Source organism: Balaenoptera ricei, chromosome 19 (genome assembly GCF_028023285.1).
Source record: "Balaenoptera ricei isolate mBalRic1 chromosome 19, mBalRic1.hap2, whole genome shotgun sequence".
Taxonomy (NCBI): Eukaryota; Metazoa; Chordata; class Mammalia; order Artiodactyla; family Balaenopteridae; genus Balaenoptera; species Balaenoptera ricei.
This window is the reverse complement of record NC_082657.1, coordinates 18794627-18821771: the sequence shown is the minus strand read 5'-3', so window position 1 is coordinate 18821771 and position 27145 is coordinate 18794627. Positions and strand designations below refer to the sequence as shown.

Below are 27145 nucleotides of genomic sequence, written 5' to 3'. Positions count from 1 at the left end.
ACCTCTCTATCACTGAACCAGCACTCCTCTACTTTAACTACTTCAACTAAATGTTTTAAAATATGATGGGGCTGGGGCTTCCCTGGTGGCGCAGTGGTTAAGAATCCGCCTGCCAATGCAGGGGACACGGGTTCGAGCCCTGGTCCAGGAAGATCCCACATGCCGCAGAGCAACTGAGCTCGTGCGCCGCAGCTACTGAGCCAATGCACCACAACTACTGGAGCCCACGTGCCACAACTACTGAAGTCTGTGCACCTAGAGCCCATGCTCCGCAACAAGAGAAGACACTGCAGTGAGAAGCCCGCGCACCGCGACGAAGAGTAGCCCCCGCTCGCCACAACTAGAGGAAGCCCGCGTGTAGCAACGAAGACCCAATGCAGCCAAAGATAAATAAATAAAATAAGTACATTTATTAAAAAAAAAATATATATGATGGGGCTAATGCAGCCCTCCCCCTGAATCACTATTCTTCCTTTCCAGATTTCCTCTTATGGTCTTATCTGCTTATTCTTTCCAATGGATTTCAGAATTACTTCCTCATCTTCAGTTCTTATTCAGCCAAAGTATAAATTCTTACCGGGAGAAAAACAGGCTATATTCAAACATCTCAAAAATGGAGTCAAGATTAAAATTCAAAAACCAAAAATATAAACACATCCTAGAAGGAAATATGTGAGCATTTGTATAATGCTGTAATAGGAAAAATCTTCCTAGATTTGACAATAATGTCAGAAACTACAAAGACTGATAGCTCTTACTACAGAAAAAATAAAGAATATTTTGGTATGTTAAAAAAAAAAAAAACCTCAAAAACCAAAATTGAATAAACATGGCAGACACAAGGCACATCTAGTGACGCATCCCCCACCTCCACCCCACAAGCCCTTAAAGTCCTCAGGGTCTTCCCACTGCTCCTGGGGGAGATACCAAACCTCAAAACAGGATACCAAAGGCACCCCCAGCCTGCCCACTCCTCCGGCACCATCTCGAATGACTCCCCACCTCACTTGACTCCTCCCAGCCACAAATGTCTTCCTTCAGTTGCTCACATGTGTCATGCTCCCTCTTCTCTCATCCCAGCCCCACACTGACCACCTCCCAACCCATTCCCAGTTGGTTCCTGTATAGCCCGCAGCTCTCCCCCAGTGCCCTCTCCCTCAGGAGGAAACCTTCCTGACTCCTGGCCCTATGTCAGCTCTAATCCAGCTCAAGCAGTAGAGAAAGTGATGTTAAAGAAGAAAGGTTACAGTAGGCGTCAACAAAGGTAAATTCAGTGCGACCGTTCAGAGAGGAGATACACGAGAAGTGGGGACTGACAACTCTCACCACCTAGGTTGTGGCTAAAAGCAGCACTGAATTCACCAGCTCAGTGTTGCCATGAAAGCAACCGGTGTCTTCACAAGCTATAATTTAACAAGATCCACTCTAGAGAAAATTCGGATACATTCAAGACCGATTAATGTCCCAAGACAGTATCCCTTTGACGTTGGTGATGAAAACCTGAGTACTAAGCTCTAGTCCTATAGCCACATGCACCCACACGCACACACACACGCTCAGAGCTGCCCTGCCTCTGCCCCGAGAGGAAGCTGAACCCGTGACATGGTCCTTACTGATGCCTCAGCTCCGAGATGGTGGCATAGGGCTCGATGAAACTGTCCTTTTCAATGTAGGTCGTGTCACTCTCAGAGTGGGATCTCCGGCGAGGCTGAGGAATGGCAACAGTCCGGCCAGTCAATGTTGTTGCTAGAATGGCTGCAGCCAGAGCAGATCTATGGACAAAAACACCCCAGTGAGCCAGTGAGACACGAACCCTCAAGCTGAAGGTTGAACAACAGGATACATGAATTAATCAAGGTTTACTTTCAGTTCTACAGTGTTCAGTGTGTATCTACTGGCTACGTGCCTGTAGTCTGTTATGTGCCATCACACAATCTCACTTCATTCCCACAGCAACTGTATGAATGGATATTACTGTCATCTCCATTTTTCAAAGACATTAAATGACTTGTCTAAGCTTTCCTAGCTAATGGGAGATGAAACCAGGTCTGTAATCCAGGCAGTCTATATTCAAGTAGTGTTCCTATAAAAATGAAAGATCAGAATGGGGAAAAAAAAAAGGAGAAATAAAAAGATATAAAAGAAATGAGCAAATTATTCAAAATTATAATAAAGGAAAGACAGAGTCATGGGTTTACCCTCCCACTTGAAAAAGCAAAATAAACAATTAATTGTCCCAGCTTACTGCTTGAGAGAATTTCCGGGTCACAGCACAGGGAGGAGGAAATGAGGTGGAGCCAGGCCGAGTTGTGGAAATGGAGTGGAGAGTCAGGGAACACCAAGGCAGATAGAATTTGCAGGACAGAGTACCAGAAAGGAAAGAGCTGAACAGAGAGAACTCCAGAAACCTGCAGAAGGCCCCCTGAGTGCTCAGCAAAATGCTCCTCAGTGCAAGAGTGGGAGGACACTACAGAAGGCTGGGGGAGAGCCATCCACGAGGGTTAGAGGAACAGTGCCAGGTGCTTACACAGGGCTGGGGATAGTGACTGCTCCCACCAGACAGATGGGAAAACATTATAATTCACGGGACACTGGGTACAGCACTCTAAAGGTGGTGGAGAATAAGTAGCCCTAGACTGAACACTGCTCCAGACCCTGCCTAACAAATCATAAAAGCAAGACCCGAAATATCAAACTGGTTCCAAGTAATTTAACTGCATCCCAGAACAAAATTCAAGAAGACTTATAGGAATACAAAAATATCCAGCACTCAACAAGGTAAAACTCACAAAAGTGTCTATCTAGTATGCAAACATACATAAACTAGGCATGCAAAGAGACAGAAAAACATGACCCATAATGAAGAGAATAATCAATCAAAACCCATTCAGAGCTGACACGTTAGAAGTAACAGAGAGGGACATTAAGACAGTTATTCTAATTATGTTCCAAAAGGTAAGTAGAGACATGGAATATTATTAAAAAGACTTGAACTTCAGGAGATGGAAATTACACTGGATGGGATTAACTGTAGGTTACACATTGCAGAAGAAAAGATTAGTGAAATTAAAGGCAAAACAATAGAAAATAACCAAAATGAAATACAGAAAGGAAAAAATAACTTAAAGAGCATAGTAAGATATGAGATAAAAAATGCTACTGTTTTATGTTTTAAGCCACTAAGTTTTGGGAACTCCCTGGCAGTCCAGTGGTTAGGACTCCGTGCTTTCACTGTCGAGGGCCCGGGTTCAATCCCTGGTCGGGGAACTAAGATCCCGCAAGCCACACGGCATGGCAAAGAAAAAAAAAAAGCCACTAAGTTTTGGTGTAATTACTTACATGGCAATAGATAATGTTCATCAAATGGTGCTGGAACAACTGGATACCCACGTGCAAAAAAGTGAACTTGAATCTACACCTCCCACACCATACACAAAAATTAACTCAAAATGCATCATAGACCTAAATGTAAAGGCTAAAACTATAAAACTTCTAGAAGAAAATATAGGAGAAAATGCTTTATGACCTTGGGTTAGGCAAATATTTCTTAGATATGATACTGAAATCATGATCTGTAAAAGAAAAAGTTGACAAGTTGAACTTCATAAACATTAAGAATTTCTGCTCTCTGAAAGGCTGTTAAGAAAATGAAAAGATAAGCCATAGATGGGGAGAAAATATTTGCAAATCACATATTTGTATGTGATTTGTATGTGATACAAGAACTTGTATCCAGAATATATATCCAGAATAGTGTTATATATACAGTAATAGGAACAAAACCCAATTTTTTAAAGTGGGCAAAAGATTTAAACAGATACTTTACCAAAGAAGATATACAATGGCAAATAAGCACGTGAAAAGATGTTCAACACCATTAGTTACTAGAGAAACGCAAAATAAAACCATAAAGATACCACTACACACCTATTAGAATGTCCAAAATTTAAAAGACTGGCTAAGACAATCCCTTCAACCTGGGCCTGGCAGAATGGCTCTCACAAAGAAGGGTGGAGAGAAGAAGGGGCCAGTCTGCCATCAATGAGGTGGTGACCAGAGAATAACCCACCAACATTCACAAGCACATCCATGGAGCAAGCTTCAAGAAAGGTGCCCCTTGGACACCTGAAGAGATCCAGAAATTTGCCAGGAAGTTGATGGGAACCACAGATGTGCACATGGACTCCAGGTGCAACAAAACTGTCTGGGCCAAAGGAATAAGGAACATCCCATACTTTATCAGTATGGTTGTCCAGAAAGTGTAATGAAGATGAAGATTCACCAAACAAGCTCTACAGAGCATTGTTATCTATGCACCTGTCACCACCTTCAAAAACCTATAGACAGGGACTTCCCTGGTGATGCAGTGGTTAAGAATCTGCCTGCCAAGGCAGGGGACACGGGTTTGAGCCCTGGTCTGGGAAGATCCCACATGCCGCAGAGCAACTAAGCCCGTGTGCCACAACTACTGAGCCTGCGCTCTAGAGCCTGCGAGCCACAACTACTGAGCCCGTACGCCACAACTACTGAAGCCCGTGCACCTAGAACCCGTGCTCCACAACAAGAGAAGCCACTGCAATGAGAAGCCCGCGCACTGCAATGAAGAGTAGCCCCCGCTCGCTGCAACTAGAGAAAGCCCGCAAGCAGCAACAAAGACCCAACAAAGCCAAAAATAAATAAATAAATAAATAAATAAAAACAAAAAAACCTATAGACAGTCAACGTGAATGAGAGCTAATGGCTAATTGTCAAACAGTTATAAAGTCACAGACACAGACACCCACACACAACTGATCAAACCAAGCATTGGTGAGCACGTGAAGAAAATGGAACTCATACCCTGCTGGTGGGAACATATATGGAATAACAACTTTGGAAATAGTTTGGCAGTTTCTTAATAGGTTAAATATATCCCTAGTATATGACCCACCTATTCCACTCCTAAATATTTACCAAGAGAAATGAAACCACAGGTCCAAAGATTTGTGCACAAATATTCATAGCAGCTTTATTTCTAGTAGCCAAGAAACTAGAAACCGCCCAAATATCCATCAACAGGTGAATGGACAAACAGTGGCATATTCATCTAATGGAATACCACTCAGCAATTAAAAGGATGAATTACTGATTTTCACAACAATATGGATGAATCTCAAAATAATTATGCTGAGTGAAAGAACCCAGCGTAAGTATTTTGTATAATTCCGTTTACATAAAAGTCTAGAAAATGGAGGCTAATCTTATAGTGATAGAAAGCAGATCGATGGCTGCCTGGGATGGGGATGAGGGTGGGCTGGGCCGAGGTATGGGAAGTGAGAGGGGGAAGGAGGGAGGAATTACAAAGGGGCATGAGGAAACTTGAGGGGATGATAGATACATTTATTATCTTGATTATGGTGATGGTCTCACAGGTATAAACATATGTCATAACATCAAATTATTCATTTAAATATGTACAGTTTATTGTACATCCATTATATAATAAAATTGCTTTAGAAAAGATAAAAGACTATCTAAAGCAAAAATAAGAACACCATATTGTGGGGTTTATAACATATAGAATTAAAACGTATAACAACAGTAGCAAAGGATGGGAAGGAGGAAACAGAAGTGACTGCTGGAAGATTCTTACACTATTACGCTAGAGGCGAAGTGGAATAATGTCAGAAGTTAATTTGAATGTTAGTTTTTAGAGTAAAATAACCTAGAAATCAGCCAAATTTGCCAAAACCATGTTGATTATTTGGGGCTAATAAAGATTATAATCCAGAAATATATTTTTGGAAAACACAGAAGACTACAAAGATTTTCTAACGAGTCTACAGCATGCTTGCAGCGAAACGACGTGGTCTTTTGTTTGTTTTTCTGCTTTATAATGGAATGTGAAGCTAACGCTCTCACTACTGCTGCTACATAAACATTTCAGTTCTAATGACACAACTTAAAGGTTGTTCACACAAACACTGAAGAGCCAGACAGACCTACAAGTCCATCGCAGCGATGCCACCACCCACCAGCCGTGAGACTCTGGGCCAATGACTAACACTTGAGCTCAAAACAGAGATGCCAACAGGACCTCTCTCACAGGATCGGTGAGAGGATGAAATGAAACAGTGCTTCTAAAGCACTGACCAGAGTCCTTGGCACAGAGGAAACACTAATAAATGGCTATTCTTGTTATCAAGATTGTACTGAAGGAAAAAACAAACACTAAAAATATTTCAAAGTGTTTATTATCGGGAGGCATACAATATTCCAGTTTCAAAGAACACTAAAAGAAGGTACCACCCTTGAGTGAAATTATTTCTCATTGTTAACAGTTAAGCCATGTATCCATGTATTTTATGGATTAAAAAGAAAGTCTAAAATTCTCCTGCGCCTAAAATTTTGGAGGACATAGGCAGGGGTCTTAGGTATAAAAGAAGTCAGCTCTCTGGTGTGTTAGGAGCACTGAAGGATAGGGGAATCTCGGGCCCTGGCAAGCGAGCTCACTTCTCCTTCCTTCCTGCAGAGCAGTTCTTCTGACAGGCAGACTTGTGTTTAAAAAGAAAATTATGTGCACACTTCAAATTCCTTTTAACATACTATCAACCTAAATATTTGCACTTCAGTGTTTTATATTTTGAAAAATTGCATTCAATTATGACATGTGAGAACTCCACAGACCTGAAAGGCACAGACCATTATCCCACGGAGAAACCATATTAAGTGCTTCGTTATGGAACCGTGATACGTATTTCAAAGGACATGATTCTAATCACCCTCCTTGTGATTTTCTTACCCATCTGAACAGTCCCGGGACCCAGCACTTGGTGGCTGAGCTCAGGGTGACCTCAGTGCCTGCTCACCTGAGACTCACCTTGGTCTCTCCGGAGAGGGGTTGGGGCTGCGTGGAGGAGGTGTGCGGGGCACAGCTGGCTTCGGTGCGATGCTGGCTGCAGGGAGAAGGCCATGGATGATGCGTTTCTGCACAAATGAAACCCAGCAGAGGTCAATGGGATCATCTCTGGGGACTGCGACCACACCTCCCTGGGCCTGGGAGGGAACACCTGCACTGGTCACCCAGGGATCTAGTCACACCAGGACGCCCACTCCTCCCCCTGCCATCCTCAAGCCCCATCTGGCCAGGCACACGTGCCCATGCAGGGAGCACCGTATAGCTGCCCTCAGTGGGGACCCTCTGGTCCTTCCTTCCTCAGAACAGCTTCCCTGACCATCCCGCAGAGCCACTCTCCAGCACCCCCAACTGGTCTCACAGCACTGCCCCTGATGACCCTACTTACTCACTTGCCGCCCCCCCGGCCAGATGGAAGCTTCCTAAGAGAATGCAAACTTTTTGTCTTTATCAACCCTAGAACTCTGGCACTTAGCACATTGTCTAACACCTGGTAGGGGCTTAATAAGGATTTTAGGTAGCTTATCTCAAAGATGCAGAGTAACAAAAACTAGTTCTTACACACAATGAAAGTCGGAGAACCCTGCTTTAGGCAACTGGGAGGCCCTGAGAAGTTTCTGAGTGTAGCCCAATCTTCATTTTCTGTGCACCAGCCATGCATTTGTATCTACTAGAGGCAAAACGCCATGACAGCGTTTCATGACAATGAAGAAACCTTGTCCTCATCTTTAAGGAGGGACAGTACAGAGGAGAAACACCCAGATATTTATAATACAACACAGAATCATGGAAAGTGCCAAGGGAGAGGTAAAGACAAAGTGCTGAGGTGACCCAGGGAGGGAAGGGCTCCTTCAGATCTGGGGGCCAGCAAGGGGACCGCTGATGTCCTGTTGGAGAAAATCTCAGAGCATTTAGACTGGGTCTTCAAAGATGGCCACTGCTCTCACATTTGGGAAATGCAATAGAAAGGCATTCCAGGAGGAGGGAGCAACAGGAACAAAGGAATGAAGCAAGACGTTAGTGGCAGTGTTCTAGAAATAAGCACTCCAGTTCGCTGGAATACAGAGGCATCTGAGTTAGAGAGACTAGAAAAATGAGCTGGAGTCAGAGTGGGGACTGTTTCCATTTAAGAGTTTTGATACCAGACTAAGGAGATCTTGTGACCTAGTGAGAAGCACCCACTGAAAGTGGCCCCGGGGAAGACTAATCAGGCTGGGGTGGGCAAAAGGTACCGGGGCGGAAAGGAAGGTGCAACCAAGGGGAAGAGCCAGGGGTCTGGGCATCCTTCAGGAGTGAGGGATGAGCAGACCTTCCAAATGTCTTCTGCAGCCCTCCCACCCCCACCCCAGTCCCACGTGCATTGCCAACCCCAAGGGCAGGTATTCCAGAGCAGCCACTGCTGTATCCCACCATTCTCCAGGATATACACTTGTCTGCCGCCTCCCCCATCCCCCACTGCCTGGCAGATGCTCAAGGACAAGCAAGGCTTTTCTTCACCTTTGAATCCCCAGGGGCTGGCATCCAGAAGGTTCTTCAAAAGGGCCTCGTGAGTTTTGTTTGTTTATTTATTTATTTATTTATTTATTTATTTATTTATTTGATGGAGTGAATCTCCCATAGTATGCTGAACATTTCTCCCCTGTACCACGATAATCATTTCCTAACTATGGTTCTCCTGCCTCTAGTCTCTCATAAAACACAGGATGATCCTATCTCAACCTAGCATGAAAACTCTCGGGTTGACAGAGAAATGTCCTCTCCTGGCACAGAAGGCTGCTAAGGCTGCTATCAGTTGGTTCCTATCAATGGCCCCAGATTCTTTTCTGGAGGGCCCTCCTCATCCCTACACATGCTGTAGCGCTCAGAATTGCCTTCCTGTTCCCACATAGCAAACGACTCTTTGTCAGACTTTTGTACATGCTGTTTTCTCCACCTGGAATTCTATTTCCTTACTCCTCCCAAGGCCCAGGTCAACTCTCTGGGCTGACTTTGCTGCCCCTTCCCTGGTACATGCCTCTTCAGCACTTTTTCCCTCACCATTTTGTGTTGAATGACTTATAGGTTTGTCTACCCTTTAGCCTTTGGGGCCATAGGCTGTCAATCAATTGTGGGTATCTGGCACACACACAGTAGGAACTCAGTAACGCAATAAAAACCTCAATAAAGATGCTGAGTTAGCAAAATTGCAATGGAAAAATATGCTTCAACTATGCCTTCCTTGCTTCTCAACATCCACCTGTCTAAAATGACTTCAGCAGGTCATAGGGCTGAGAACAGCAAGCCAAGTCAGACATGCTTTCTGATCCCGATCTGAAACGGAGTTCAGGAGTACCCTTGTCAAAATGCTTTCTCTGCATTTAAAGTATTACGTTTATGGAGAACTGGATGTAAGTAGGTCTGGGGTTTCACCAGGCAAGTATGGAAAAGGGAGACAGGAGCAACGCCATTGGGGTGGGGGGCAGTGGATACAAAGAAGTATCACGGAGTCAGGAATTAGGGCTGGGAAAGAGAGCAATGAGGATATTGGTAGGACCAACAGACGGGGAGAGGGGAGGATGTCAAAGAATTGTCGGTATCAGGGTACTAAAGGAACTGAGTAGCTTCCTAGTAGGAGGAGGGGTCAGAGAATGAGCCTGGAAGTGTGCGCCCGCAGTGACAGAGTGGCCGTGGTAAGGTCTGGAGGGAAGCATTCCAGGCAGAAGAAAGAGCAAAGACAAAGGCCTGAAGAAACCTAAAGGTGGGAAGAGCTGGAGCGCCTGTGTGTGTGACTTGTGGGCAGTGGGCACGATCAGAATTGCATTTTAAAAGAATCCCTTTGGCTGCTTTGTGGAGAACGGACCTAGGGGAAGGCAGGAACGGAGACCGAGAAATAGGGAGGAGCTGCTGCAGCAGTCCAGGTAGATGATGGAGGCCGGGGTGGGAGCGGGGACGGCTGCCAGATGCATTTGGTGGGTGGAATCTATGGAACTTGCTGGTGGGGTGTACATGGTGCGTGGCGGAGGAAAGAAAAGAATGACTTCCCACAGAGGAATATTCAGTAGTGGAGCAAGTGTGTGCCGGCAGGAGTAAACTCCCCGACACCGGAGCGAAAGTTACAGGTGAGACAGGGCGAGTCCTATCGACTGAGGCCGACACTGGGATAGAGGATCTGTGTTCCAAACACGAAAATTCAGAGTTTCTAGAAAGAAAAACCAACTCCTCTTGTGCCGCTACCTTGCCTCCATCCCAAATCCCAACCCCTTCCCACTTAACCCCCGGGCGCAGATATACTTACAAACTGCCTCTTGCCGCCTCTCCGGAACCCCAGGAGCATCCTTGCTGCGGGGGTTGGCCAGACCGGCACTAGACTGACAAGCAGGTCTCAGAGCCGACTACCACTCCCTAAACTGGGCCGCCTCCAGCTGGCCTAGCCCCAGACGCCTTTTGTACGCAACGGACTTCGCAACAACCACGTCTGCCATTGGCTCTGCTTTTCCCACGACCAATCAGAGCGAAGGTTACTTCACACCCGTCGCTCATGGCAACCAGCCGGTACCTCTCAAATCCTCTCCAGGGCTGAAATTGTATACGCTGTCCATTCTCTTATTGGCCAGTCACGTGTCGATCTCTGAGGCCATAGCCTATCCGGCGCCAGGGGAGGCAGAGGGCGGGCAGGATGAAGGACTTGGAGAGCGCGCAGGAGAGAACCCGGAAGTGGAGCGCCGCAGGTAATGTCGCGGGAGACCCAGAGCTGGGTCCTGGCCGGCTCGGCCCCCGCCCTGGACTGGATGGAGGAGCCACGGCGCGGGAATGTCAGGGGCCAGGCAGGTGACGCAAATGAGGGACGCGGCTTCTAGGACAGGAATCTCCTGGTTCTTAGACTTTGGCTAATAATCAAGCCTCTTAAAGAACACTCTGCAGACGGGCTCCTGCCAAAGAGGCCCGGGCTGGGGGTGGAATGCGGGGCCGTGTGCCGGAGAGCCTGCTCAAGTGCCGTCTTGTATTCCCCTAATTAGATCCAGGCCGCCGATGGAAGGGAACACCCCTGATGGCACAGGCCCCATGCACGTGCCGTTTGGGCACATTGTGGCCAATGAGAAATGGCGCGGGTCGCAGCTGGCACAGGGAATGCAAGGTCGGTGGGCTTCCTCTACTAAAGCCCTCTCTCATCTCACCCCACTTTTTAAAAACGTTCTACCTATTTTCATCCAAAGCTCACGGAACTTATTTTCTTGTCTGTATTTTCAGGAAAAATTAAACTTGTTTTTGAGGATGGACTGACACCGGTAGATTTTTACTTGTCTAGCAGATCCTGCATTCTTTATATCACCGAAGCTGATTTGGTGGCAGGAAATGGCTACAGAAAGAGACTTGTTCGGGTTAGAAATGTAAGTACTGAATTAAAGAAACAAATTGAAAATTGACTTCTATCTCTTGCAATAATTTATATAAAACCATTGGCCATTCCAAGCACCCTTGGATAGCTTCTTAATCTTGAATGGAATTTTGTTACAAAATAGTTTCCTGTCTTTTTTTTTCTTTGCAGTCCAGTAAACTTCAAGGGATTGTAGTAGTTGAAAAAACGCAGATGAGTGAACAGTACTTTGCAGCTGTACAGAAATTTACTGTGCTGGATCTTGGGATGGTGTTGCTTCCAGTGGCCAGCCAGACAGAAGCGTCCTGTCTCATTATCCAGTTGGTAAGTACTGATTCCTACTCCTCCACAATAGCCCTGTGTTAGGATTCTTGACTGACCTTCCTGGACCTGTTAACTCTGACAACTGCCCTTATTATAGGTACAATCCATCAGGTCAATCTCTATCAGTGACTGGGTTGGTTTCTAAAACCTTTTTGAGGAATTTAAGTTCAGAAGCTGCCTCTGCAGCTAGCTGAGCTTGCCCCCCTTTCTAGGCAAGCATGTAACAAAGCAAACAAGTTGGAGACCTGATTTTAGCCTCCCAGGCTGTGATGACTCCATCATGCACTATTCTGCACTTAGGCTGGGGACACTGTCAACAGCTTCTTCGCCTCATCCACACGTATCTTCTTTTTTCTTTTTTTTTTCGGCCGGGCCACGCGGCATGTGGGATCTTTGTTCCCCGACCAGGGATCGAACCTGCACCCCCTACATTGGAAGGGCAGAGTCTTAACCACTGGACTGCCAGGGAAGTCCCGCCATGTATCTTTTGTTAAGCATCAGCACTTCTGTCTGCAAGTTCATGTGTTGTTTTTTTTTCACCTAGTGGTTTTCCATATAGTTCATCTTTTAATAATTTTACTGATGCCTGAAAAATTATATTCGTGGTATATATGAGAATATTTGCAGTGGTGAATCAAGCTGAACCAAATGGAAAAACTAAAACTAAATTTCCACAAAACAAAACTTTAAGAAACCTCCAGTCTTCTAGAGGGCACTCATGTGCTTTTCCTTTCATCTCGGTTCAGGTTCAAGAGCAAACCAAAGAGCCCAGTAAGAACCCTTTTCTCAGGAAGAAACGGGCTCTGATCTCTGAGCCAGCCCTCCTTCGAACTGTGCAACAGATCCCAGGAGTCGGGAAAGTTAAAGCTCCTCTCCTGCTTCAGAGGTTTCCAAGTATCCAGCAACTAAGTAATGCTTCCATCCAAGAACTGGAGCCGGTGGTTGGGCAATCAGTGGCCCAGCACATTCATGCGTTCTTCACCCAGTCCAGGTGATGGCTCTTCCCACGGCATCTCCTTTACACCACGGACCACAGGATCTTGTTTTCTTTCACATTAAGAAACAATATTTCCTCTCACAGAAACTAGGGAAGGAGGAAGTGAGGCCTGAATGGCACCTGCCAGTTGTCCTGCCCTGCTTTCTGGGCTCAGGCATTTACTTCAGTTAGTGTGCCCCAGATGGCACTGCCTGCATCCTGCTAGCATGAAGAGGGCTGGTGGACACCTTCCTAAGGGAGTCGGTTTAAACCGGGACTCTCTCAAGATTCAGCAAAAAGCCAGCTTGGGCAGATTTTAATGTGTGACGTTGACCTGTATCTATCATGGAAGGTGGTGGATGTGACCGTCTAAAGGAAACAAACCTACAATGAATGAAGCACTGTGTACCATAAGCCCCTTGTTCCTTCTGGCAGAGCCACTGTTCTTCAGGTCTGGTCTTAATACACCTGTGCTTTGAGGGTGGCTGCCAGTGTAAACAAACAATTGTACTGCCTTTTTTCTTCCTTCCTTCCTTTCTCCCTCCATCCCTCCCTTCCGGGTAGCTGCACAGTTTGTTTGTAATCACTGAGCATGACTTCTGAACACAGAAAGCCTGGAGTCCAGAGTTCCCATTTTAAAATAAAAAGCCAATGCGTGCGAGGGAGGGAAAGAATGTGTTTGTCAACGTATAGCCCAACAATGGGAAGAGACACGGGAAAATGGCAGGGGCAGCTGCATCCAGAGAGGAGAGCCTGGGGATCAAAATGCACAACTGCTCATTCAAGAAATAAATACAATTAAAGAGGCTATATGTTTTCAGGGATACTAAGATAACTTGAAAGCTAAGTCCTGTTTTGTGAAATGTTAGTAATTTTTAAAAATCAAATACAATAAAAAACATTTTGTGCATTAGGGTAAAAATGATTTGAAAGAGGAGGGAATTAAAGAGAAATCAAAGTGGAAACCATTAACTCAGGCAAATGAGTGCGTTTATGTAAATATTTATAGAAAAATAGCCCTAAAGGCAATGGATACACTTTCCCAAATATGGTTGCTTCCCTTTTGATATTACACACTAGAAAACATTTACGTTTGTTAATTCTCAAAATTACATGTCAATGATATATTTTTAAAAGCTATATAACTTGTACTATGCCAACAGTGAATCTAATTAGAGTCACAGTGTCATCCAACGTATAGCAAGAGAAATCAGCTGGTAAGAATGTCATTTTAAAAAGTCAAATAGAGCTCTAAACTTGAATCATTTACATCCTGACCTTATACAATGTTTTTAACCCTTCTTAAAGACTCTTAAAATATACAACTATGTACTTTCTACTTTAAACAAAATGAAAAGTGTTTTGAGTATCAAACAGTATATTATCTACCTTGTAGACAGCATCTTCATCTAACACTGCCACTGTGTTAGCGACTTTTAAATGACATAAAATAGAAGAAAAGTTGCTCCTAAATGGTTTTTTATCTAATAAGTCATGACAAATTTGGCACTAGACTTTATCTGGAAACAGCATTCATATTATTTAGAAATAATAGTAAAAGCTTGATGTTTTAGGTTAATGAATTCCCCTTAGGAAGGAGCTCTTTGGGACAGTTTTTTTTTAGTGTATTTATTTAAGCGCATCACTTTTCTTTCTTTCTTTCTTTCTTTCTTTCTTTTTGGCTGTGTTGGGTCTTCGTTTCTGTACGAGGGCTTTCTCCAGTTGCGGCAAGCGGGGGCCACTCTTCATCGCGGTGCGCGGGCCTCTCAGTATCACGGCCTCTCCCGTTGCGGAGCACAGGCTCCAGACGCGCAGGCTCAGTAATTGTGGCTCACGGGCCTAGTTGCTCCGCGGCATGTGGGATCTTCCCAGACCAGGGCTCGAACCCGTGTCCCCTGCATTGGCAGGCAGACTCTCAACCACTGCGCCACCAGGGAAGCCCCCTGGGACAGTTTTTAGTAACACTAATTTAAGTCTATCATTATGGTCCCTTGCCCTGACTTAATTTGGGGTCATCTGAATTCTGAGTTAAGGAATTATCTATCTATCAATCACCCAAGTCTGGAAACTTACAAATAGAACCAGTATAGGAAATCCTAATTTAACTCTGATAGTAAGTAACTAAGAGTCTTAATTACAGTCGTTAAAAACAGCCATATTTCCACATTATTCTATTTACAATACTTTATATAATAAATAACTTGCAGCAATATGGTGAGACTCCCCTAATAAGTTTGTTTTCCACAAATTTCTAGAGGTTTCTTGTTACTGTCATTCATAAAAACATATCAATTGTAGGTTTACGCTGTGAGAAAATGGGATTTGAGAATATTTAGAAATTTTCCGCTATGGCACAAATACGAAGGCCCAGTCAGCATGGGAAACGCTTTTGTTTCCTCACGTTAGTACAGAGAACTGTCGGAGGTGAGAAGGCTGAATGGAGAGGGGAGCTTCTTCTTGACCGGAGGCCCCGCAACCCTGACCCCAACCGATGGGAGGCACAAGGTGCTCGCCGACTTCTGTCTGTTCTTATTGGTGCTCCAACTCAAAAAGGACAGCTTTTTCGAGATTTTCTTGGTTTTATCAGTTTTATCATCATCATCTATGGCTAAGCAGATCATGGAGTAAGTTTTCTGCATTCCCGCGGAGTATGTGGCACATTTACTATGCTGCACACAGAAAAGGAAAGAGAAAGGTGTTAGAAGTCAAGATGTCAGAGGAACGATTGCGAAGAAGTTTGAGATTCAGATTCTGCACTCATAGCATCCTCTTTAAAATTACATTGACATAATTCTGAAACTCAGTGACAAACACTTATATAGAATTAGGTTCTTAACAACAAGGACAATTCTTAAGGAATATACTCAGTAGTAGCAATTTAGGCTAGAGACCACTACCTTTTAAGGTTATTACATTTGAAAAAGTAATACATACTCATGGTCAATGATATGAAAATACATGAGGTGAACAGTAGGTGTCCCTCCTACCTGGGCTTTCAGGCTCTTCCCCTGAGGTAACCACTGTCTGTTACACTTTTAGAGATAACATTCATATACAGGTATTGATATGTGTGTAAGTATACATCACCATTCGTCTTTCCTTAAGAATACACTACACACACTGGTCCGCACCCTGCTTTCTTCACTTACTGTATCCTGGATTTCAGCGCACACCAACAGATACAGATCAACTTCATTCTCTTTAAAGACAGTACAGGGTCCATGGTGATGAGGATATTAAATTTTTCCAATTTTTTAAACGTGAAATAAACATAACATCAAATTTACCATTTTAACCATTAATTTATGCTTATTTCACCAGTTTAAAGACATGCCCTCCCAAGTGCCTGGACCCTCTCACTCCCTCTGTCCTCCAGGTATCCCCTCCTTTCTGCTCTCCTGTCTCCTAAACCTTTCCCATCTGCACACACGCTAACTGTGCTATCAACACACACACCTCTGAAAAACTTTCCTTTACCCCTACGTCCCCCTCCCAGCTACCACCGCAATATCTCTGCTCCCTTTCTCTCATTCACCTGTTTCCTGTCCTCATCCAGCACGCCACTACCCTACTACCCAGTCCCCAAATCTTCCTGGGGCGCCCCTCTGACACTCTCAGGGCTTTATGGAGCACAGCTGGAAACCACTGCACTCATCTAAATCTTAGATTATACAGCTGAGGACCATGAAGCCTGCTGAAGGTCAAACAGCTTGTTAACAGCAGGCAGGGCCTGATTCCAGGTCTTTGATTCCAAGCCTGGGGTTCTTTCCACGACATCAGCGGTAGTCAGAATGTGCTCCACGGAGAGGTACTAGGGATCCCCACCGTAATCCAGGGAGAGTGGGGGAGCAGGCAACCAATTCAGCCAGAGCACTGGGCTTTATTGTTCCCATGATTTGCTTTTGTTTGAAGAAGAGGCTCAGCAGTTAAAAACAGTGCTCACAGCAAAGGAAACCATAAACAAGACGAAAAAACAACCCTCAGAATGGGAGAAAATACTTGCCAACAAAGCAACTGACAAGGGATTAATCTCCAAAAAATAGCTCATGCAGCTCAATATCAAAAAAACAACCCAGTCAACAAATGGGTGGAAGACCTAAATAGACATTTCTCCAAAGAAGACATACAGCTGACCAACAAACACATGAAAAGATGCTCAACATCACTAATTATTAGAGAAATGCAAATCAAAACTACAATGAGGTTATCACCTCACACCGGTCAGAATGGCCATCATCAAAAAATCTACAAACAATAAATGCTGGAGAGGGTGTGGAGAAAAGGGAACCCTCTTACACTGTTGGTGGGAATGTAAATTGATACAGCCACTATGGAGAACAGTGTGGAGGTTCCTTAAAAAACTAAAAATAGAACTACCATATGACCCAGCAATCCCACTACTGGGCATATACCCAGAGAAAACCATAATTCAAAAAGATACATGCACCCCAGTGTTCACTGCAGCACTATTTACAATAGCCAGGACACTGAAGCACCCTAACTGTCCATCAACAGAGGAATGGATAAAGCAGATGTGGTACATACATACAATGGAATATTACTCAGCTATAAAAAGGAACGAAATTGTGCCATCTGCAGAGACATGGATGGACCTAGAGACTGTCATACAAAGTAAAGTAAGTCAGAAAAACAAATACTGTATGATATCACTTATATATGGAATCTAGAAAAAGGATACAGATGAACTTATCTGCAAAGCAGAAATAGAGACACAAACATAGAGAACAAACGTATGGACACCAAGGGGGGAAGAGGGGGGTGGGATGAATTGGGAGATTGGGATTGTATATACAATAGTATATATACTATTAGTATATACACTACTATATATACTACATAGTATATACACTACTATGTATAAAATAGATAACTCATGAGAACCTACTGTATAGCACAAGGAACTCTACTTGATGCTTTGTGGGGATCTAAATGGAAAGGAAATCCAAAAAAGAGGGGATGTATGTATACATATAGCTGATTCACTTTGCTGTACAGCAGAAACTAACACAACATTGTAAAGCAACTATACTCCAATAAAAATTAATAGAAAAAAAATTAACAAACACACAAAAAAAACCAATGCTCAATTATCTAAAGTCCATGCTGGGTGAAAAGAATAGCCATGTCATGGTTATTACTCTTCTAACACCTATTATGAACTGAAATGTATCCCAGCTACGCACCATTTTCTCCATTTTTCCCGAGGCTCAGAGCAAGTCTCTGATGCCCAAGGTCACGGAACTGGTGAAAGCCAGGATTCAAATGCAGGCAGTCTGAATACAGAACCCTTGCTTTCACCCCTACATCAGATTCTTCACTGGCCTGGTTCAATCAAAAGTGTGACAGGACTAACAGATAAGCCTTTCAGTCTCTTCAGGGGCAGGGCCGCTCTCTAAAGCGGCAGGTCCTCCGGCTGTGCCTAATAGACTCCAGCCCTCAGGCCAGAGCGCAGCATTTTTATTTATCCACTTTCCGGACAAACTTCTTTTGTTTCTGGTTGAGACCTTGATCACTAGTCTAGCAGTGCTATGGATTCCACCCCTAAAAGTGCCATTTTTCATGATCCCTTCTCCCAAGATGCAATGTGAGTCCCTTGACTACTTTATCTTCTTTTTTCTAATTGAGTTATAATTCACATACCATAAAATTCACCATTTTAATACAATCCAGTGGTTTTTAGTATATTCACAGAGTTGTGCAACCACTAATACTACCGAATTTCAGAACATTCCCACCCCCCTCCAAAAGAAACCCTGGGGACTTCCCTGGCGGTCTGGTGGTTAGAACTCTGTGCTTCCACTGCAGGGGGTGTGGGTTCGATACCTGGTCGGGGAACTAAGAGCCTGCAAGCTGTGTGGTGCAGCCAAAAAAGAAGGAAAAAAAAAAAGAAACCCTGTCCCACCAGCTGTTACTCCCCATTCCCCGACGCCCCAGCCCCTGGCAACCAACCACTAACCTACATTCTGTTTCCATGGGTTTGCCTATTCTGGACATTTCTTACCAATGGAATCACACAATCATTCACTCTCCAACCCTCTCTAAGTCTGAGTTCTGTTGCCATTTCCCCATGAAAAGTGTCCTTTTGTCCTGCTGCCAAATATAACAGACACGGCTCTGCTTCCCTCATTCTCCATCTCTTAACTGTATTCAACACAAACCACCACTCTTTCCGGGCAGGATTTTCTTCTCTTGGTTTCAGAAGCTCCTCTTTATCCCACCTGTCTGCACTCCCCTTCGCACCTACTTCTCTTCTGACTGACCTCCAGACGCTTGTGGTGTCTCTCAGGGCTGAGTCCTCCACCCTCAACCCCTCGAGGGTAATTTCGTTTAGTATCTTACAGCTTTAAATATCATCTCTGTGCTGATGATCCTCAAATATTTAGTTCTAGGCTGACATTTGCCTTGAACTGAAGATCTGAACACCCAGCTGCCTACTTTACCTTTACATCCGGATGCCTAATGGCACGCGAACCACACACAACACTTGTTTTTCTCTCTCCGCTGCCTCCCTCACCCTTGCCCCGTCTCCCGTCTTTAAGAAAAATGACGCAGTAGTTCAAGCCAAAACCTGTGCGGTCCTCTCTTGTTCCCGCATCTTTTTTATACAAGTCGTCTACAAATCCATCAGCTCTATATCCAAATTACGTCTCAGGTGCACCCACCTCTCTCCACCTCCACTGTCACCCCCTAGTGGGACGGTGCTAACGTCACTGGCCTGGGTGACTGCCACAGCCAGCTTGCTCTGCGGCCACCCGGCTGGCCTCCAGACAGCAAGACGACCTTCTAAAATAAACATCATGCCACGTCACTCCCAGTCTCAAAAGGTTTCAAACTCCCTCCACTGCCGATGAAGCCCTGCCTCCCTCCCACCGCATTTCCCGCCACTCTGGCCCGTGTCAAGATGCTCCGGCCGAAAGGCCTTCTTTTAGTTCCTCTAGCAGGTGAAGCTCATTCCTGCCACAGGGTCTGGTCTCTGCGCCTGTGGGTGCCCCTGCCCACGTGCTCTTCTTGTACCTCTTCACATGGCTGGTTCCTCCTGTCACTCAAGCCTCAGGGCAAGCCCTGCTCAGGAGCCCCTCCCAGCTTCAGTCATTCTAGCACATTACACATTTTATTTCCTTTACAGCACTTACCCAAAATCACAACCACTTATTGCTTATTTAGTGCCAGCTTTGTGGGGGCAGGGACCTTATCTGTCTAATTCCAGCTGTAGCTCCAACACCTGAGAAGGGCCTGGCACACAGTTGATGCCCAATCAATATTTGTTGAATGAATAAACACACACTGTTCTAGAGGGAAGCGTCCAAGGTACATAATTGAATGCAGCAAGCACAGAAGAGTGCGTATGCCACAATTCCTCCGACTTGGGGAAACAAAGGGATGTAACTGTGCACATGGACTTGCACAGGCTCAGACGCTTCCCAAGATCTCACAGGAAACAGCTAACACTGTCTCGGACATGCGGAGAGCATCTTCCACACATCATCTCAAGCCCTTCTGTATCAATTCAGTATTTTTTTTAACCATGAGTATGTACTACTTTTGCAATTGAAAAGAATTTAACCAGAAAAATAAATCAATTGGTTCTTTTATCCATAGCAGGGGTCCCAACCCCTGGGCCGTGGACCGGTACCAGTCCACAGCCTGTTAGGAACCAGGTCGCACCGCAGGAGGTGAGTGGCGGGAGAGCGAGCAAAGCTCCATCTGCAGCTCCCCATCGCTGGCGTTACCGCCTGAACCATCCCCCCCGCCCCACCCCGCATCCGTGGAAAAAGTGTCTTCCGCAAAACCGGTCCCTGGTGCCAAAAAGGCTGGGGACCGCTGATCTATAGGATTAAAAAAAAAAAGCTTTCCAGTGATCTCTCTGACCCAAGTTGAGCACGTCCCAGTGACGACGAGCTTAGGAATTCAGTCATTTGTGGCACGTTACAAATGCAGGCAGGAGGCAGGGGTCCGGATAAAGACCTCTGGGGCTGGGCTCACACTGACTTCACTCCACATCGCTATTTGCTGCCAGGGGGCATCAGCACTCACCATGGACGACGTGGCATCCAGGAGGCTCACGACCTTCATTTCAATGTCGTTCTGGCCAAAGCTCTTCAGCAGCTTTATAACCTCACTCACAGTCAGCCACTTACAATCCACGTCTTGAATGGAAACAATATAATCCCCCTCCTTGGTTCCTGCCACCTATGAAAGTATGATTTAAATAAAGGTCAATGTTCTGTTCATTCAGATCCCTAAAGCAGTTCCCAAGTTCATTAATAAAATAGTTATCTGCACAAGTTTGCTTCAAGAAGGCAAAAATTAATCCTTTTCTCTTTGGGCAAGAAAGGTATGAGAGGCCTTTCCCATAAAGCAAGGCCTTTTACACAGAGGAACCCTAAATTGAATCACCCACATACATTTGTTTGGGCAGCTCTCTTTATATTTTACCAGTTTCACTGTCTGCAAAGATGCCAGTGAGTTTTGCTCCCAATTTAGAAGGGTCCACACTTACCGCAGCAGAGCAGTACGGATCCAGGAAGTGGACTTGAACTGGGGAGTTTCCTCTCAGGGTGAACCCCAAGTCTCCTTCTTCTGCAGCGAAGTGAATGCTTCGAGGAGGCGTCCATCTCTTATTAGCCGAAAACACAGATAAAGGGCCCTTTGGAATAGAGCATCATTAGCTGTAGGAGCTGAAGGCTGAATCAGGAACTTTTGAAAGCCAAAGGAAATGATGCCTTATTGTCCTTACAGATTTCATTTGGCCCTGCTCCGAGACTAATGATACCATCTGGGATAATACGTGCTACAAAGTCATACAAGAATGTTAATTGCCATTTTCTCTAAAAGATCCAATACATTTAAGATAAAATTATCTTTTTAAAATTATCTTAATTTAAATCATCTTATATAACATCTCTAATTAAAAATCAAAAACATCTAAAAGTAGCCTTTTACATACTTGCAACTTATAGAAAAGCTTTCCCCTCAAGTCATTATGAAATAAATGTTCAACATACCAGCTTCTGGAAGAAGTCTGTTACTGTCACCTTGGAGAACTGTGGCGGTATAATTTCAACCTCTCGCTCAGTTTTAGCTGGAAAAGAAGATTAAAAGTAAAAGCACAAATGTTTCTGTAATTGAAAGTTATCCTTGAAAACTCAGGGCTAACTCCATTTGGGTATCTACTATGAGCTATATCCCACTCTGGGGCTGGGACAGAGTAGTGACAATAAGACAAATTCCCTGCCTTCGAGGAGCTTATTTGTATTCTAGGGGACATCCTCTGGTATTCATAAAATCCTACTGAGAAGTAACCTCCCTTTCAGGTGTGGCTGTTATGGAAATACCATGCTTTCAGCACAGTTTCGGGCGAGATGAGCTTCCTCTCTTCAGTATTGTGTGATGCGAGGATTTCACAGTGAGAAGTGGGTTTGCCAAATCTCCACTATCATATTCATGGCAGGCTCAAGCCAACCCTTCCCATGAGGCTAGTCAGTGTCTAACAAAGGATCCCAGTGCAGGCTAAGTATACATGAACAACAGTATAAAAAGAAAATATGGGGAAGAAGAACGGCACTGCCAAGAAGACTGACACACCCCTGTATTCACGGGACGGCCCTGTGGTTTCTTACAGACAAACTGCTTCACACAGCATTGGGCTCAGACAGGTTACTCATCCACTGCAAGAGTGGTGCCACCACCCCCAGACAGCCTCGCCAGGAGCTGTGCATCTCCCTCCCTCTGTGGAGGTTGTCTCTACTGTGTGGACAAGGGGGCCAGGAAAGTGGCCTGTGTCCATGAAGGAGAATCCCTGAGCACCACTCCTGTTTCCACCAACCAGCTTGGTCACCTGGAACAAAGACTTTGATCTCTCTAAGCCTCCATTGCCTCATCTTTAAGATGAGGGTGATACTAGTATCACCCTCATAATACTGGAGAGCGAGATCTCACTTACATGTGGAATCTGAAACGGCCAAACTCTTCAAATCTATTTATGATAAAAACCCTCAATGAAGGGGGTATAGAGGGAACAAATCTCAACATAATAAAGGCCATATACGACAAGCCTTGAAAACTTTTCCTCTAAGATCAGGAACAAGACAAGGATGCCCACTCTTACCATTTTTATTCATCATAGTATTGGAAGTCCTAGTCATAGCAATTAGTCAAGAAAAAGAAGTTAAGGCATCCAAATCAATAGTAAAACTGACACAATTTACAGATGACATAATCCTACTTACAGAGAACCCTACAGACTTCACCAAAAGACTGTTAGAACTAATGAATGATTCAGTAAAGCTGCAGGATAAAAAATCAATATACAGAAATTCATGGCATTTCCATACACTAATAACAAACTATCAGAAAGAGAAATTAAGACAATCCAATTTACAATTGCATCAAAAATAATAAAACACCTAGGAATAAATTTACCGAAGGAAGTGAAAGACCTCTACACTGAAAACTATAGGACATTCATGAAGGAAATTGAAGAAGACACAAATAAATGGAAAGATAATTCCATGTTTGTGGATTGGAAAAATTAATATTGTTAAAATGGCCATAATACCCAAAGCAATCTACTGATTCAATGCAATTCCTATCAAAAATCCAATGGCATATTTCACAAAACTAGAACAAATAATTCTAAAATTTGTATGGAACCACAAAAGATCCCGAATAGCCAAAACAATCTTGAGAAAGAAGAACAAAGCTGGAGGTATCATGCTCCCTGATTTCAACTATACTATGAAGCTACAGTAATCAAAACAGTATGGAAAGGGCACAAAAACAGACACACAGATCAATGGAACAGACCTGAGAACCCAGAAATAAACCCACACATAGATGAACAATTAATTTATGACCAAGAAGCAAAGAACAGACAATGGAAAAAGGATGGTCTCTTCAATAAATGGTGCTGGGAAAACTAAACAGCCACATGCAAAACAATGAAACTAGATCACTATCTTACACCATACACAAAAATTAACTCAACATGGAGTAAAGACTTGAATGTAAGACCTAAAACCATATAATTCCTAGAAGAAAACATAGGCGGAAACCTCAGTGACATCGTTCTTACTGATATTTTTGGGGATCTGACTCCAAAGGCAAGGGAAACAAAAGCAAAAACAAACAAATGGGACTACATCAAACTAAAAAGCTTCTGCACAGTGATGGGAGCTATCATCAGAATGAAAAGGCAATTTACTGAATGGGAGAAGACAGTTGCAAATTATATATGTGATAAGGAGTTACTATCCAAAGTATATAAAGAACACATACAACTCAACAACAAAAAAACAAACAACTCAATTAAAAAATGGGCAGAGGGTCTGAATAGGCATTTTTCCAAGAAAGACATACAGATGGCCAACAGGCACATAAAACACCACTAATTATTAGGAAAATGTAAATCAAAACTACAATGAGATATCACCTCATTGGCTATTATAATTGGCTATTATCAAAAAGACAAGAAATAACAAATGTTGGAGAGGATGTGGAAAAAAGGGAACCCTCGTACACTGTGGGTGGGACTGTAAATTGGTGCAGCCACTATGGAAAAACAGTATGGAGATTCCTCAAAAAGGTAAGCATAGTTCATATGACCCAGCTATTCCACTTCCGGGTATTTATCTGAACAACATGAAACACTAATTCTAAAAGATACATGCACCCCTATGTTCATTGCAGCATTGTTAGCAATAGCCAAGATATGGAAACAACCTAAGTGTCCACAGACAGATGAACAGGTAAAGAAGATGTGGTATATATATACAATGGAATACTACTTAGACAAAAAAAAAAAAAAAAAAAAGAATGAAATCCTGTGACTTCCAACTAAATGGATGGACCTTGAGGATATTATGTTAAGTGAAATAAGTCAGATAGAGGAAAAAAAAACACCATATGATTGGAATCTAAAAAAATCCCCAAAAACAAATGAACAAACAAAACAAAAACAAACTCATAGATACAGAGAACAGATTTGTGGTTACCAGAGGGGTTTGCGGGGGAGGGATGGGCAAAATGGGTGAAGAGGGTCAACTCTACGGTGATGGATGGTTACTAGACTTGTGGTGGTGATCACTCTGTAGTGTATACAGATGTTGAATTATAATGCTGTACACCTGAAACTCATACAATAAAAAATAATAAATAAATAAATAAAGTCAAACTCATAGAAGCAGAGAGCAGAATGGCGGGTGCCGGGGGCAGTGGGGGGTGGGTGCTGTGAGGAAATGTTGGTGAAAGGGTACAGAGTTTCAGTTATGCAGGATGAGTAAGTTCTAGAGGTCTAACACAGTACGGTGACTGTAACAACACTATATTGTATACTTGAGGGTAGATCTTAAGTGTTCTCACCACACACACACACTCACACACAGACACGATGAACTAGATTTTGAAGAAATTTTCTCTGCCAAAGTAAAAACTTTTCCCTGCATCCCCTGGATCCACTGTATCAGTGAAAATTTTACTTCTTGTTTCGTAATAAAAATAATTTTTGTCTGGGGAAAAAAAAAAAAGAAAGAAAACGGAGAAAACAGGGTAAAGATCAAGCCTTGGAGCAGGAATAAGGATGCAGGTGGCTTTCAAACTATGGAGCCAGAGGTAAAAGACAGATAGCAAAGCGCAGTTTTCCAGAAGGCAGGTGGCATGTGGGTGGGTATGGAGCGTAGGGAAAACGACGAGGCGAAAGGCAGTTCTTGGGGTCTCCTGACTAGCGGTGGTGGCTGGAACCCGAGCGGAGGTCGTGAGACTTTAAGGAATCTAGAGGAAGCAAACCAGGGAGAGGAGACCCTCAAGAATGACAGGAGGGGAGGTGGGTTTGGGCAAGACAGTCAGCAAATAGGATGGAGAGGAAAGTGAGGGCAGAAGAACCAAGGTGGCAGGGCCCTGACGCCATAGGTGGCGTGTTGAGGGGCAGGAGGGGGTCAGCTGCCACCAAGGGGTCAACGAGGACGAAGACCATAAAGAAGGCCCTGGATCTGGGAATGAGGAGGTGAGGACACCAGGGCAAGAGCAGCACGTGGCCCTGTCCCAGTGCCCGGCACACAGCGAGGGTTTGCCCGCCCCTGCAGGATGAGCGCCCGAGCGCCCCTGCCTCTCACATGGCACACTCTGCACCTGGCTCCGGCACCCAGGCCACTCACAGATGATGTCGGGAACGTCGATCAAGTTCAGCAGGTCATAGTCCTCACGGAGCTGAGTGTACTTGAGCCGGGACCGCTGGTGTGCCGCAGACAGCACCTCCTGCAGCACCTCGATGTTCCGGAGCTTCTTGCACAGGCTGGCCTCCCTCACGGACTCCTTGTGATGGGTAACAGCTCGGCACAGATGGGACTTGCCTGCCCGCAGAAAATCAAGACCACAGGACACATGTCGTAAACTGCAATGTGAGTACCTCAAGGAGAGCCCGAGTGCCCAAGGATTCGCCCAGAAAGGTGGACGTTCTCTTTTCTGAAGGATCTGCCTGGATGGCTTCAGTCCCTCTTAAATGTGTGTACAATATGCTCACTTGTGTCTATAAAACTTTCATTCAGCAAACATTTACCGAACATTCTAGGCATTAGAGATAAAGCAATGAACAAAAACTCGCCTGTGCATTCATGGAGTTTACATGCTAGTGGTTGAAGACAGATAATTAACAAGCAAAGAAATATGTAATGGGTCGTGTGGCTATAAGGTTCTGGAGAAAAATAAAGCAGAAATAAAAATAGGCAGATGTGGCACGAGAAGATGGGGAATGGGGAGTCGCCCTTCTATTATGGGTGATCAGAAAAGCCCTTTTATTTTATTTATTTATTTTTTATTCATTTTTACCAAGAACTTTATTGAACAACGTATTCACCCTTTTGTTCCACTACCTTCTGCCATTTTTCAGGCAACTTCATAATTCCATCTTCCCAAAACTTTTTATCTTTCTGAGCAAAGAACTGTTCCAGGTGCCTTTTACAGTCTTCCAGGGAATTGAAAATTTTTCCATTAAGAGAATTTTGTAAAGACTGAAATAAATGGAAATCCGAAGGTGCAATGTCTAGTGAATATGGCGGATGAATCAGAACTTCCCAGCCAAGCTGTAACAGTTTTTGTCTGGTCATCAAAGAAACATGCGGTCTTGGTTTCTGAATCCAGAGTGGCCACGATGACTCGGGAAGCCCTACTCTCCGGGCCCTGCCCTGGGGACCTGTCTGGAGTTGCTGGTGAGTGGGAGTATCAGGTGGGGCACAGGGAGGGAGGGAGCAGGAGAGCCGACACACACCCAGCTGCTGGCGCTGGTGAACGTTTTTCAGCGTGGCCAAGGGCGTCATCCCCTCTGGCATGTGGTCATAGAGCTGGGACAGGCACTTCTCCTGGTGGTCCTCATCTGTGCCAGGCTTCACTGCAACAAGAACCACAGGATAAATCCGTTCTTGTGGCTGATGGCACCGCAGACCCACTGAGAGATCCCTCTTTCAACCACATCCCCAGGTTCCCTTCTCCAGCTTTACAAGGCACTTGGGATAATAGGTCTCCTTTCCACCCCTGGACATACCCAGGCAATCCAGCCCAAGGTCTCTGTGCAGGGGGCCCGGCA

The 27145-nt window shown here is 44.4% G+C and overlaps 3 protein-coding genes across 8 annotated transcripts in view; 1 reads left to right on the top strand and 2 right to left on the bottom strand.

The window, feature by feature from the left end:
* Positions 1-10291, bottom strand: part of CEP89 (centrosomal protein 89) — a 76926-nt gene extending 66635 nt beyond the window's left edge. For 3 of the 4 annotated variants that reach the window (XM_059905055.1, XM_059905056.1, XM_059905058.1), the window contains exons 1-3: positions 10170-10291; positions 6860-6966; positions 1614-1772 (exon numbers count right to left, since the gene is read on the bottom strand). In XM_059905055.1, coding sequence (XP_059761038.1) covers positions 1614-1772; positions 6860-6966; positions 10170-10208 — 305 coding nt within the window. In that variant the 5' untranslated portion in view covers positions 10209-10291. The remainder of the gene's footprint in view (positions 1-1613; positions 1773-6859; positions 6967-10169) is intronic. The other variant, XM_059905057.1, reaches the window with a different exon arrangement.
* A 243-nt stretch (positions 10292-10534) lies between these two features.
* On the top strand, positions 10535-13210 carry FAAP24 (FA core complex associated protein 24). 3 transcript variants are annotated; one of them, XM_059903966.1, is made up of 5 exons: positions 10535-10602; positions 10891-11009; positions 11123-11262; positions 11421-11573; positions 12320-13210. In XM_059903966.1, exons 2-5 carry the CDS (start codon positions 10904-10906, stop codon positions 12566-12568), a joined length of 648 nt encoding a protein of 215 aa, XP_059759949.1. In that variant the 5' UTR covers positions 10535-10602; positions 10891-10903; the 3' UTR covers positions 12569-13210. The 3 variants fall into 3 exon arrangements, with proteins under 3 accessions (XP_059759949.1, XP_059759947.1, XP_059759948.1); XM_059903964.1 differs by having other exon boundaries at positions 10570-10698; XM_059903965.1 differs by having other exon boundaries at positions 10570-10702.
* Positions 13211-14707: 1497 nt separating this feature from the next.
* The window catches only part of RHPN2 (rhophilin Rho GTPase binding protein 2), a 56290-nt gene continuing 43852 nt past the window's right edge, over positions 14708-27145 (bottom strand). The window contains exons 10-15 of the mRNA XM_059903963.1: positions 26831-26950; positions 25722-25916; positions 21576-21652; positions 21071-21217; positions 20605-20760; positions 14708-15218 (exon numbers count right to left, since the gene is read on the bottom strand). Coding sequence (XP_059759946.1) covers positions 14952-15218; positions 20605-20760; positions 21071-21217; positions 21576-21652; positions 25722-25916; positions 26831-26950 — 962 coding nt within the window. The 3' untranslated portion in view covers positions 14708-14951. The remainder of the gene's footprint in view (positions 15219-20604; positions 20761-21070; positions 21218-21575; positions 21653-25721; positions 25917-26830; positions 26951-27145) is intronic.